General features: G+C 31.5%; 1 protein-coding gene across 1 annotated transcript; it reads right to left on the bottom strand.

The window, feature by feature from the left end:
• Nucleotides 1-12,847: 12,847 nt before the first annotated feature.
• On the bottom strand, nt 12,848-13,879 carry LOC18042881. Its single transcript, XM_024183522.1, has 4 exons — nt 13,799-13,879; nt 13,336-13,515; nt 13,106-13,243; nt 12,848-12,979 (listed from the first exon to the last, which is right to left on the bottom strand). The coding sequence occupies exons 1-4, from the start codon at nt 13,877-13,879 to the stop codon at nt 12,848-12,850; spliced, it is 531 nt and encodes a 176-aa protein (XP_024039290.1).
• Nucleotides 13,880-13,883: the final 4 nt, after the last annotated feature.

Here is a 13,883-nt window from a genome sequence, read left to right as displayed (position 1 = left end):
GTCTTGTGTTTTATTTTTTTTATATTTTATTTTTCTTTGATTAAATTGTGCCGGGAGGAGAGAAATCGATGGACGGCGGTTTGTTTCTTGTAACCGAAAAAACGGCCGCGTAGTTATTATAAAAAAAAATGATAATAATAATTAAAAATTGAGTGGTGATCGAAAACGCTTATGCTTATTGCATAAGGACTGGTCCTCCATTTCGTAGTGGGGATATACTGTGCCTTTCTACGGGTCCCACCAAGGAATTGACGCATAGATTTGATTGATAATTTGGCTAAAGCTACGTGTGCGTCGTATAATTTTTTAAATACAGTTTATTAAAATAAAATTTTTATGAGTTGAATTTTTGTTAAAAAAATTTGTATTTATTTGATGGAAGAAGAGTTTTTATTAAAAATTATAAAAATATGTAATACACAAATATTTTAAAGTTATATTAGATGAAATTTACATCATATGAGATTGTTTTTGAGGGGTTTAAAAGTGATTTTGAAAAGTTAAAAGTTAATTTTGATTTTTAGTAAATTATTTTGAAATCACTTTTGGTAAAATTATCTTATTCTACAGTAAATTTTGAAAAGAATAGTTATTCAAAATTTAATTTTGAGAATCACTTTTATACGTAATATAATTTCATATATATCTATACATATATTATAAAATTTCAAAAATATCCATATTAATTATGAAATAAAAGCATTAAAGAGATTATTGTTATTGCCAATTATATTGAGATAATTAAAATAAATTTAATAATATAAAATATTTATTTAATTATCAATTATTATATGTACACAATATAAAAAAAATCCATATACATATTTAAATAAATTTTATTCAATATTATATCCAACTAAGTCAATTATATTTTTATAACATTTTAATAATAAGATTTACCAAAGTCATACGACTATTTTTAAAACTCAAGACACTTCTAAAAATAAATTTTACGAAACATTTAATTAATTCTCTTTATATATAACTAATTATTTGTACAACACATCTAATAACAATTATTTTAAAAGGTACAACATTACTAAATTGGTCCTTAATAGTTCACATGTCATGAATATGACATAATAGTCAATGAAAATACGCCATTTCTCCTATCACTAACAAAAACAAAAATTGAGTTAAGAAGTTTAGAAGAGAGAAGTCATCGGTTTAGACGTAAGAGAGAGCGAGATTGAAGTTCTTCAGCATCAACCTCTATTTTTATCAGCTGTTTATGGGTGTCTCACCAAAATAGACAAATTGAGCATCAAAACATAAATTTGAAGATTAGTTAACCATGGAACTTCAAATTTATTAGATTTGACAATCTACAGCTTATTAGTTTTGAATTTATCGCAGATAAACATTAGGACTTTTAAAATTCAAAGTTGAGGATGTTATTTTAGGCTGATAAGATTGTTGTTTTGTTTTGGATAACATTATTTACTTGGAAAATATGTTACAAAATAATTAGCACATTGCCTAAAATTTTAGAAGTTGTGAACACTGAGCTACAAATCCCATGCCAAAAATTAAAATAAATTTAATTTATCAAATAGAAAAACAATTGCACCGGTGAGTCAAGAATTAACGTGTTTTAGGTAATTTGGAATTTAAATTAATTATTTTGTTTTGGTTGACCCTTAACAATGAACTTCAAAAATAATTTAAAAATTTTTATAATAAAATAATTCCACTGCAAAGATTTGAAGCCGAAATTCTAAGTATAGAAGTGAAGAAATTGTAAAAATTGATAAGTGCTGTTGTTTGGCAGCTGAGAAAAATAGAGGAAAAATTCTTATTTCATTAATGAACTAATATTTTGTACACATTAACAATCTCGAATATGTAGATATTTACACATGCTTTTCATACTCTAACTAATTGCTCACTAACTAATTATTAAACACAAGCTCACTCAGCTAACAATAACCAAATACAGAGTGTGCATTGTGAAGTTAGTTAGGCTGGTAACTGCTGCTGACTTGGATCCTTTGACGTGGCACTAATGACAACTGGTAACTTGACATTCTTGTTCCAAGGCTTAACACCATGCTGATTCTTCTTCTTCGCTTCTGCATAATGAGTTATCTTCACACCCCCCCTCAAACTCAAAGGACATGGAAAGACATTGAGTTTGTCCTTTAAGTAATTGAACTGAGGAGAAGATAAGGGCTTGGTTAGGATATCTGCAATCTGATCTTCACTTGGCACATAACAGATTTTGAGGTCACCAGCTAACACTTTATCTCGAATAAAATGAACATCAATCTCAATGTGTTTAGTTCTTGAATGGAACACAAGATTCTTTGCTAGTTCTGTTGCACTCATATTATCACACCAGATTGTTGGTCTCTCTACACAGCATACTGCCATTTCCAGAAACAAAGATTTTAACCAAGCTATTTCTGAAGCAGCTGAAGCAAGTGCCCTATATTCACTTTCAGCTGAGGACTTAGTGACTACTGTTTGCTTCTTCGAAGACCATGAAATCAGATTATTTCCAAGATACACACAGTAAGCTCCAATTGATTTCCTATCATCCAAATCACTTCCCCAATCTGCATCAGTGAATGAAGTAATTTTCATATCACTATCCTTAACAAACTTTAAGCCGTAATCCTGTGTCTCCTTTAGATATTTAAGAACCCTTTTGCAAGCCATAAGATGTTGCATAGTTGGTGTAGATACATATTGGCTCAGCTTATGAACAAAATAAGCAATTTTTGGTCTTGTCAAGATCAGGTACTGGAGACCACCTACAATGCTTCTATAATGAGTAGCATCTTCAACATAGTAACCCAATTCTCCTTTAACTATCTTCTGCAGCTTTGAGTCCTTGCCACTGCACATTGGTGTTATCACTTCTTTACAATCAAGCATATCTACTTTAGCAAGCAAATCTCTGATATACTTCTTCTCAGACAAATAAATGCAATCCTGACCATACAACACTTCCATAACAAGGAAATAAGACAATCTTCCTAAGTCTTTCAATGCAAAAACAATATTAAACTGTTGAATGAAGTTGTCCAATTCTTCACTGTTAGGTCCAGTAACTAATATGTCATCAACATATATCAATACCATAATCAGTGACAATTTAGTTCTTAAGAATAAAGAAGAATCAGATTTGGAATTACTGAAACCCCATTGCAGAAGACATCCTCTGAGCTTTTCAAAACCAGGCTCTAGGAGCTTGCTTAAGACCATATAATGCTTTGTGTAATCTGCAAACATAGTTAGATTTGCTTTTATCAACAAAGCCTTCAGGTTGCTGCATAAACACCTCTTCTGACAATTCACCATTTAAGAATGCATTGTTGACATCCACATGTCTAACTATCCACTGATTCATCACTGCAAGACTAAGAACTACTCTAATTGTTGCTGGCTTTACCACTGGACTAAAGGTATCAAAATAATTCACACCCTCAATCTGTTGAAACCCTTTTGCCACCAATCGAGCCTTATACTTAGCTACACTGCCATCAGTATTATACTTTATCCTATACACCCACTTATTCCCAACAATTTTCTGGTTTTCTGTTCTTGGTACTAAAGACCAAGTTCTGTTTTCGATTAGTGCATCATACTCATTTTTCATAGATGTAAACCAGTTTGTATCTTGCAAAGCTTCATCAACTGAATCTGGCTCTTTGTGAACTAACACTGCAATATACATTTTTGGTTTAAAAATACCTATTTTTCCTCTTGTGATCATGGGGTGATTGTTTTGTAAAGGTTGAATACTGTTTGAGGTTATTTGAAATTGAGATGGTAATAGAGTTGGAGTAAAATCTGAAGTGTTTGATGAGTTGTGATCATGAGTAGGTTCAAGAGTAGGATTAGGATTTGGTGTTTGAAGTTGTGTAGCCTTATTTGCTTGGAAGTGATCTGCTGGTGGGAACAGTTCTGTGCTGTTGGAACATGCTCGAGGACAGGATTCAAAACTGCTATCACAAGGATTTGACACAACAGGAAGAGTGGACAAATGAAAAACTTGATGAGGAGACAAAGTATAGCTGGATATTGGTTGTATTTTGCTTTCAGAATTGAAATTAAGATCTGAAGAGAAAGGAATGCATTTTCATCAAATATGACATGCCTTGCTATGGATATACGACCAGGATGATGCAGACATTTATATCCTTTGTGAGCAGGGTTATAACCAATGAATATGCATTTACTTGTGTGATAATCAAACTTATGCTTATTGTAATCTCTCAAGTATGGATAGCAAGCACAACCAAAACATTTCAACATCTTATAATCAGCCTTATGTTTGAAAAGTTTTTCATATGGTGTCAACATTTTAAGAGCTGAAGTTGGTAACCTATTGATAGGATAAACTGAAGCATGGAAAGAATCCCACCAGAAGTTCAAAGGAAGCTTGGCTTGAGCTAACAATGTAAGACCCAATTCTACCACTTGTCTGTGCTTTCTTTCAACTAAGCCATTCTGATGATGAGTATGTGGACAAGAGTGCCTAAATAAAATGCCACACTGATTTAAAAATTTAGTGAATGATCTGTATTCTCCCCCACAGTCAGATTGCAGTATCTTAATGGTTGTTTGGAACTGGTTTTCAACTTGCAACTTGTATAGCTTAAAAACTTCTAAAGCTTCTGATTTCAATTTCAATGGGTAAATCCAAGTATATCTAGTGAAATCGTCAACAAAGCTAATATAATATCTAAAGCCTTCTCTTGAAATAACTGGTGAGGGACCCCAAAGATCAGTGTGTATAAGCTCAAGTGCTGATTTGGTTTTGATTTCTATAATTGGGAAGTGCAATTTGTGTATTTTACCCAACTGACATGCTTCACAGAAATGTCGTGTTGCTTGTTTAACCATATTAATAGAGAACTTATCAGCATGATGAAGTTTGAGTAAATGCAATAAGTTTTGAGAATTTGGGTGGCCAAATCTTCTGTGTAAAAGAGCTATTTTATTAGGCTTATCAGAGCATACATTAAGACCATTTTGTAAACAAATGTTTGGATTATTTATGAACTCTACAGATGGCATATGAGAAGCAAGATGACAGAATGATAACATTGACAGAGGTTTATTGGCTTGACTATGAGACACAACAGATGATGACTCAAAATTCTTGGTGGAAAACATAGGTTTGACCAGCAGTTTATACAATCCTTTCTCAGCAATGCCCTGCATTAGAACTTGTCCCTTCAGTAAATCCTTCACAACACAAAATGATCCAAGAAATTCAACAGAAATGTTATTGTCAGTGGTAAGTTTGGAAATGCTTATTAGGTTCTTTGTGATAGAGGGAACAAGCAAAATATCTTTAAGTGCAATATGTGAATCTGCAGGTTGAGATTTTGAACTCTTGAATGAAAAATAAGAATCACCAATATGAGTTATTGATAAACCTTCACCATTACCAATAATAAGCTTATCATTACCTCTAAACTCATCTCTGATAATCAAATTTCCCATGCTGTTGGTCAGATGATGAGTGGCACCACTGTCCAGGTACCAGCCTTCATCTACAGTCCTTCACAATGTGTAGCAGAAGCAGCTCCAGCCTAGGGTATACCAGAATAGTCAGATACACAAGAATGTCCAGAATGTGACATTTGTAATCTAGTACTATTGACAGGCCATGGATCATCATTTGTTGAATAGTAAGGCATGTATGCAGGTTCATAATTAGCTATGTAAGCAGACTTTGAACCTTTTCCTCTCTGAAATTGTCTTGGTGGCTGAGGTACGTAATTTTCTTCAAATCTGTGCAACATTCAACAGCTGTATGTCCTGCTTTGAAGCAAATTTGACATGTATTCATGGAATCATCACTGTTGGATGCTTGTGATTCAAAAGAAGACAAATTACCAGTACTAGAGAAACCAGTACTTCCAAATGAACCTCTTCCAGAAGAACCAAATCTATTACTTCCCATCATCATTTGATTTCTTTCATGATTACCAAAATGACCAGTTCCAACAGGAAAACCTCTTGGATGAAAGTTTTAAAATATTCCTCTACCATTAAACATGCCATTTCTACCACCTGAATGACCATTATAATTGCCCTGGACACCTCCTGTATATCCTCCTCTCCTAGCTTGACCTCTTATTTGAGCATAGTATGCATTCATCATACCATTATTATTCCAGTTAGACATATTAGCATAGTTTGCATTAAACATGTGCTTTTCACTTTGACTTTGTTCAAGTCTAGCTTCATGAGTGAGTAATAAAGCATAAGCATCATCATAATCCAATTTGCTTGCTATGATAAAAGTAGCTAAATCTAAATAGCCAGCTCCTAGACCATTGAGAATTTGTTGCAACATATCTCTATCTGATACAGGACTACCAGCACACACCAATTTATCTGTAACTTGTTTCATTATTAAGCAATATTCTTCAATACTTAATGATTCTTTTCTTAAGACACTCATTTCATACTTAAGTTGAAGAACTCTAGCCTTAGATTGTACACCAAACCTTTTCTCTAATGTTTTCCATACATCGAATGAAGTATTACATGAGTGAACTGGATTGAGAATACCTTCAGTTATTGAGCTAAGAAGCTAGCTGAGTAATGTTTGATCTTGAGATCTCCAAACTATGTATTCAGGATTCTCGATCTGTTGAGAAGATCCAGCAGCTCTAGCAGTTGCTCCAGCAAAGCTTGATGATGCTATAAATCGATTTGGTGCAATCTTTTCTCCATTAATGTATCCTTCAAGTCGATTTCCTCTAATGGAGGCCAAGACTTGATTTTTCCAAAGCATGTAGTTAGATCTATCTAATTTGATTGGTGTGATGAAAGAAAAAGTTGTTTGATTTGCAGCTACTGTATTTTGATTGCTTGAGGTTGCCATGAATGGCTCTGATACCATGAAGAAATTGTAAAAATTGATAAGTGCTGTTGTTTGGCAACTGAGAAAAACAGAGAAAAAATTCTTATTTCATTAATGAACTGATATTTTGTACACATTAACAATCTCGAATATGTAGCTATTTACACATGCTTTTCATACTCTAACTAATTGCTCACTAACTAATTATTAAACACAAGCTCACTCAGCTAACAATAACCAAATACAGAGTGTGCATTGTGAAGTTAGTTAGGCTGGTAACTGCTGCTGACTTGGATCCTCTAACGTGGCACTAATGACAGCTGGTAACTTGACATTCTTGTTACAAGGCTTAACACCATGCTGATTCTTCTTCTTCACTTCTGCATAATGAGCTATTTGCACAGGAAGAATTTGCCAATGTGCTATAGTGGATTCCATGATATTAATGTAAAATAAATTTAGTTATTTTAGGTGTAAGTCATTCGGTATCCGGCAACCACATTAGGTCCCGACTAATCCGGATTCGGGGTGTAGTCATAGTTAAAACTCTTTACCCCTCCCAAATGGCATGTTTAGTGGGAATCGAACCCGAGAGCTCTTCCTACAAACTCAATATGCGCTATTCAAATAAACTAGCAAATTTTGTATCAAACACTATGGTGTTACTTGGGCTTTTGGCTTTTTGATATTTATTTAGCTTTTATTCCATTCAGACCTAAAATTGGACTATAAAAATACTTTAAAATTTTACTACATAATAATTGTATTTTCTTACATGTGTAATTGTGTATTTTCAAAAGTAATTTAAAATTTTAATTTATCGAATAAAAAAATTGAATCGGTGATTCAATAATTAACGTGCTTTAGGGGTTCTGGGATTTAAATTGATTTTCTTTTTTTGGTTGAGCCCTAGCAATGAACTTTCAAAAATAATTTAAGAATTAAATTAAATTTTCGGATCACACACTGAGGTGTTACTTGGGCTTGTGGGCTTTTGACATTTATTCAGCTTTTATTCTAATCAGACCTAAAATAGGACTTCAAAAAATTTGCTCTATAAAAATTGTATTTCCTTTCATGTGTAACTCTGTATTTTCAAAAATAATTTGAAATTTTAATTTATAGAATTTAAAAATTGAACTGGTGAATCAAGATTTAAAGTGTTGTAGGAGTTTTGGAATTTAAATTAATTATTATTGTTATTGTTTTTTTTTTTTTTTTGGTTGAGCCCTAACAATGAACTTCAAAGATAATTTAAAATATTTTTATAATATAATAATTCGACTGCGGGGATATAAATCCAGAACTCTAAGCGTCGAAGAATTTACCAATGTGCTATCGTGGATTACATGATATTAATGTAAAATAAATTTGGTTATTTTATAGAAAAAAATTAAAATTTTGGATAAATTACTGGGGCTTTCGACTTTTTGATTCTTACTACCTTTTACTCTATTGAGGCCTAAATTAGGAGTTCAAACATATTCTGAAAATTTACTACATAATAATTATATTTCCATTTATCTGTAATTACGTATTTTCAAAAATACTTTAAAAATTTAATTTTTCAAATAAAAAAATTGAACTGGTAAATCACGAATTAACGTGTTTTAGGCGTTTTCGAATTCAAATTAGTTATTTTTTTTTTTGAGCCGTAACAATGAACTTCCAAAATAATATAAAACTTTTTATAACATAATAATTCCACTAGCAGGATTTGAACCCAAAATTCTAAGCATGGTTGAATTTGCCAATCTGCCACAGTGGATACATTGATCTCAGCCACGATCTTAAATGATATATAGCATCATAGTAAATATAATTGAAATCCATGTGTATTTGAGTGGATTTTGCTATTCAAAGAAACTAGCAAATTGAAACTCACATTGGACACCAGTAGCATGATGTTAATCAGAATTTGCTTATTGGCAGAATCAAACGGACTAGATGGCGAAAAGGAAAGGTTTAAAACATATACCAGCTCATTTCTTTTTTTTAACACTACTCTGTCTTCGTAGCTATCGAGAAAAGGAAAAAAAAAATTCCAAGTTTTACAAAGTATAATAGGTGACAACAAATGTTAACTGATGTTACTAAGTACATTAGAGCCACATTTAGCTCTAATGCTATTGCTAGGATTTCACATCATGTTAGTCACTATTATTTATTAATTAATTGTTAATGAATTAAAATTTTCACCTCCATAATACACATTAATAATTACTTTACCACATGCTAATTACATATAAACTGCCATATCCTTGAAATTACGCACATATTAATCGCAAGCCAACGAAAAAGGGTTCCTTATGATCTTAGCAGAATTCACATGAATAATTTACGGTTAATAAATAAAAAATAAAAATAACTAAATCTTAATCACACAATAATAACAGTAAAAATGCGTGGCACAAAATATTTGAAAGTTCAAGATAACTAATATCAGAATATTAATTCACTAATTCATTAAAACGACCCAAAAAAAAAAAAAGTAAAAACTGCAGCATCATTTCTTCTTATTATTATTATATTAAAATATTATTGCTTTTCATTCAAAATTCTCTGTTGTGAGAGTAGCTCATCTCGCTTAAGTTAAAGAAGAAAATCAAGCCAAATTATCGAGTCAAATAAGTCAAGTGCAAATACTGCCAAGTCAGCTACTGCAGCTCAACAATAATGACAGCTCAGCAAATTCTGTTATATAGCTTAGCAAATTCTGTTTTACATGCTCTGCTGCATGCGCTTAAATTTAGCTAATTTTAGATTAGTTAAAAGTGTATTGATTCCTTGCGGATGTATAAATAGCTAAGATTCAGATGCATTCATTAATGAGAATCATCAGATCTATTACAAAGCATTATTCTTTCAATTTTCTCAGCTGCCAAACAACAGTTTCAGTAAAATTTACATTTTGATTCATCTGTTTGTCATCCAAACTTGGTTCGTAAAAAGTTCTCTCATAATTTATTTTTCTCTCACTTTCTCATACTTTCTTGGCTTCCAAACAAGCTAGGTATTTTAATTTTTAAAGCTCAAAGGAACTACACGAATAAAATCACCTGATCAACACGTGATCGATCCTCAGCAAAGGCATCCGCGCCACAATCAAGAGGCTATATTGCCTGGAATGTCGTGTGCGGAATGCGGAAACAAGTGCACCAAATAATCACAGAAAAATAAAGGACACAAGAATTACGTGATTTGGCAATATGCCTACGTCCACGGGAGCAAGAGAAAAATAATTGTATTATTAACAATTATTTTAGTATAAATTTAAGTAAAGAAACCTCACTTTTCAGAAACCCAAATATACCCAGTACTCTCACACTCTGCAGGAAAGATAAATTTCCCAGACACACTTCTCTCACTTCTCTCAAAAGCTTATAAACTTATAAGCTTAACAAATTTAAGGATGCTTAACAAATGAAAAACTCTCTCTATTTATAAAAAGTATTTTGCACTATTACAAATTCGGTGCCCACCAACAATTTATCAAATTGTCAAAGTTGTTGTGAATTTGTCAAACTGTCACATGCTTCACCAACTCATTTGGCTTCATTTTCCATGATTCCATCCACAGTCAAAAAGTTATTTTGACTTTTCAACATGAAAAAAAGCTCGTCCTTAAGTCTCTCAACTCTTTTGGTCGAGAATCCTGAAAAGACAAAAACTCTATTTCTCCATTCGCCGGAAACAGAAAAATCAATCTCTTTTGGTTTGGGGGTAAATTACCAAATGGGTTCGAATTATAACATTTAGTTTTGAATAGAATAAATTAAGCGAAGCCGAAGTGAATTCAGATGAAAACCAAATTAGATGTGAAGAAGAACAAGAAGAAAAAGAAGTGATAGCCATAGATGTGATGAATCATTGCATGATATAACTGTTTTCTTTTTAATATTTTAATATTTATTTTAAATATTAGTTTTACTGGTTATGTAGTAGATTAATTTAATATCTATTTATTACAATTAAATTAATCTACTCACAACACATCAAGTACATTTTGAATCTCTGCTGGCAAACGATCCTAAGCAGACAGCATATGCTTTTTTCTCTAAACCGAATTCGTCTAAAGAATGGGCATAAGCATTAATATAGATTCTAGGAGGATATTGTACAGTAATTTTTTGGAACTCATTATTCTGCCTTCTCATCTCTATAATTATCCAGAACATCTCTATTCTGCTGCCAATAAGCACCGATACTTACTGTCTCAACATCAATAGAATAATACTTACTGTCTCAGCATCTCTATAATTATACGATTTTGCTTGTGAAAACCAGATATTGAAATTTTAGAACGGTAGTTTTGAGTTAATATTCCTTTTGAACTGGAGTCAGTATGTTATACAAATAAATAATAATCGTGCAATAATTTTATTTTAGTTTCCTCTAATATTTTATATTTCGATAGTTTTAAAAATGATGAAATTCGTCTTAAAAAAAAAGAAATTATTTTAGATAATTTTTCTTTGTATAAAAGGAATCCAAATACATTTTTATGCAAGCTTCATGTGAATAATAATTTTTCTTTCTATAACAAGAATCCAAATACATTTTTATCCGAGCTTCATTTAACTAATGCATAGATCATCATTCCAATACATGCCGGCAACTAACCACTCATGTGTATGTCCATTGTACATCTTATAATTTATTCACCAATTTATTATGAGACTAATGTAATGTGATTATTTTGAACACTCATATAGGGCGTTCATTATTCAACTCTACAAGTCCTTTGTTTTAAACTCTAAAAAATTTATTTCCAGTATCTTAAACAAAACTTAACCCTAAGCAAATCAATATTTTAAAATATTTTGACTATAAGATTTGGAAAGACCCTTTTGATTTTTTTTTAAAAAATAAATTAAAGTATTGTAAAGATGGTCATATTTTTGCTTTTTGATTTAACAAAAGAAAAAAAAAAGATGGGAAGACAGAGAGGAAGCTGAAATTGAAACCAATTCATCAACTTCTTCTAACTTTTTCTTCTTCGATGTATTGGCCTTTTTTTTTTTCAATTGTTATTGGAAGCAAAGAAAATTCATGCTTCTTGATGTTATGTTAAAGAATTTGGTAAGTACAAAAGTGCAAAAATCAATATTCATATTCTTTATTAAATGAAAATAATAATTATAATTGTGTTAAAGAAATTATTTATAACTTGACTTGATCAGCATGTTGTAAGCATATGCTAAATTTTTAATCTTTTTCTAATGCCTAATATTTTTTTTATTGTTTTGAGTAAACTAATTTAATGATTTAACTTAACATATTTTGGACATTTTAATGAGTAGAAAAAGTAAAACTTAAATTTGCAAATTTAATAGATGAGTTTACAAATAAATAGAGTGTACAAAGTAACTTTTGTAATGCAAAAAACCCTACCTATATATATATAAATTTCTAAGGAATATTTTTTGTTCTTAAATATGAGTTTCGTTATAAAATAACATAATTTTTAATATCTTAATGGGAAGTATTGATTTATCAGTGAAAAACATCACCACCCTTTCGAAAATTAATTTTCTTAATTTTTTTTTAATCCAATAAAACTATGTTGCTTCCGTTATTTTCAAAATATTGTTTAGTCATGCTTCATAACTTATATCTCAAAATTGCATGCATAGCAGATAAAAAAAAAAAAAAAAAATCGGAATCACATTAATTGATGTACATCTACGACATAAGTCATTTACTGGCGAAATCAAAATTTTGGTCTAATTGAAGCCGCAGTGAAGAAATTATAAAATTTTCTAGGTTGTAACATAAAGTTAGTTAAATAGTTAGAGGGCCAAAGTTAGGTTGAAGCAATAAAGAAATCATAAATCTCAGTATGCTAAAATATAAATATTGTAAAACTAATTGGATCAAATTTTGTCATATGTTACGAGGATAACAGAGCAAGAAATTCATCAACGCTAGATGACAACTAAAAACAAACAAAAACTAGTTTTAAAAGTTCAGAAATTATATATAGAAGATCATAAAATAGATAATTAAATAGCATCAACATCCCATCGGAAACCATCCAAGCCATTTGTTATGTCTTATTAATGCCACATTTCTCCATCTTCTGTCTTTGTGACCACCCTTCGATTTTCTTTCACATGCACTTGCTTCAACCAAATTGGTAGTCCCCTGAATAATAATCACCGTTATCAATCATCTAATTAATTGCAATTAGCAAATAAAATGCTTCTTATAAGAAATTAAGGTATCTAATAATGGACTATAGTAATTTTTCAATAAGGATATTCATCTTACTTGAGAGCTGTTGATCGTATCATCATCTTGACTTGTAATTGCTGTAAAACTTAGTTTATGTTCAATTTTTTCAGCCCTTTCAATGGTACAAGAGCTTGATCTCGATGTCTTTTCTACTTCTTCCATCACTAGGCTCAACTGAGTATACAGAGCAAAGTTTACTCATATGAACACAGATATTAAGACAGAATTAAAGTAAAATTAAGCAAAGTATATGGTACTTAACTAACCTCTAATACGCGATTTTCAAGCATGGTTAATCGCTCCATTAGCGTGCCTTTATAATTAACTTCTTCAAGTGCATAGGCCAAAGTCTTGCATTGATCTTCTGTACTGCTCTTCATTCTTCCAATAGCACAATTTGGAATATGCTTCGTTGACAAGCAATGCCTCTCTTCTAACAACAACAGCTGCATAAATACAATCATCAAAAAAACTTATAAATATCTACACATACTTTTTTTTTTGGGGGTTGTGTTTGTGGGGGGGGGGGGGGGGGGGGCGGCGAGTGGGGTTGCAGGGGGAGTTAATGGGGGGTTGGGCAATCAGGCAGAGTTTAAATTGATTTTTTTTAGTCCCCTATCTTACTCAAGATGAATATAACTAGCCAGTCAAATAATTTTGCTTAAAAACCATTGAGCCAAGTTTCTGGAGCGACTCACACATGCACACACAAAAAAAAAAATCACTTACCAAACGATCAAGGCGATCCAATCTTGAAAGAACAGGCAAGGTAGATTGAGAGAGTAGTTCTTGTTCTTCTTGATGATTCATTATT

Source organism: Citrus clementina, unplaced genomic scaffold (genome assembly GCF_000493195.1).
Source record: "Citrus clementina cultivar Clemenules unplaced genomic scaffold, Citrus_clementina_v1.0 scaffold_5, whole genome shotgun sequence".
Lineage (NCBI taxonomy): Eukaryota > Viridiplantae > Streptophyta > Magnoliopsida > Sapindales > Rutaceae > Citrus > Citrus x clementina.
The sequence above is the reverse complement of the archived record's forward strand: the minus strand, read 5'-3'. Positions and strand labels throughout refer to the sequence as shown.

Coding starts and splice junctions, on each gene's coding strand:
- LOC18042881 (XM_024183522.1), bottom strand. CDS start 13,879: ATGAATCATCAAGAAGAACAAGAACTACTCTCTCAATCTACCTTGCCT. Junction 13,516..13,798: donor TGGATCGCCTTGATCGTTTG/GTAAGTGATTTT, acceptor GTATTTATGCAG/CTGTTGTTGTTAGAAGAGAG. Junction 13,244..13,335: donor TTGAAAATCGCGTATTAGAG/GTTAGTTAAGTA, acceptor CTGTATACTCAG/TTGAGCCTAGTGATGGAAGA.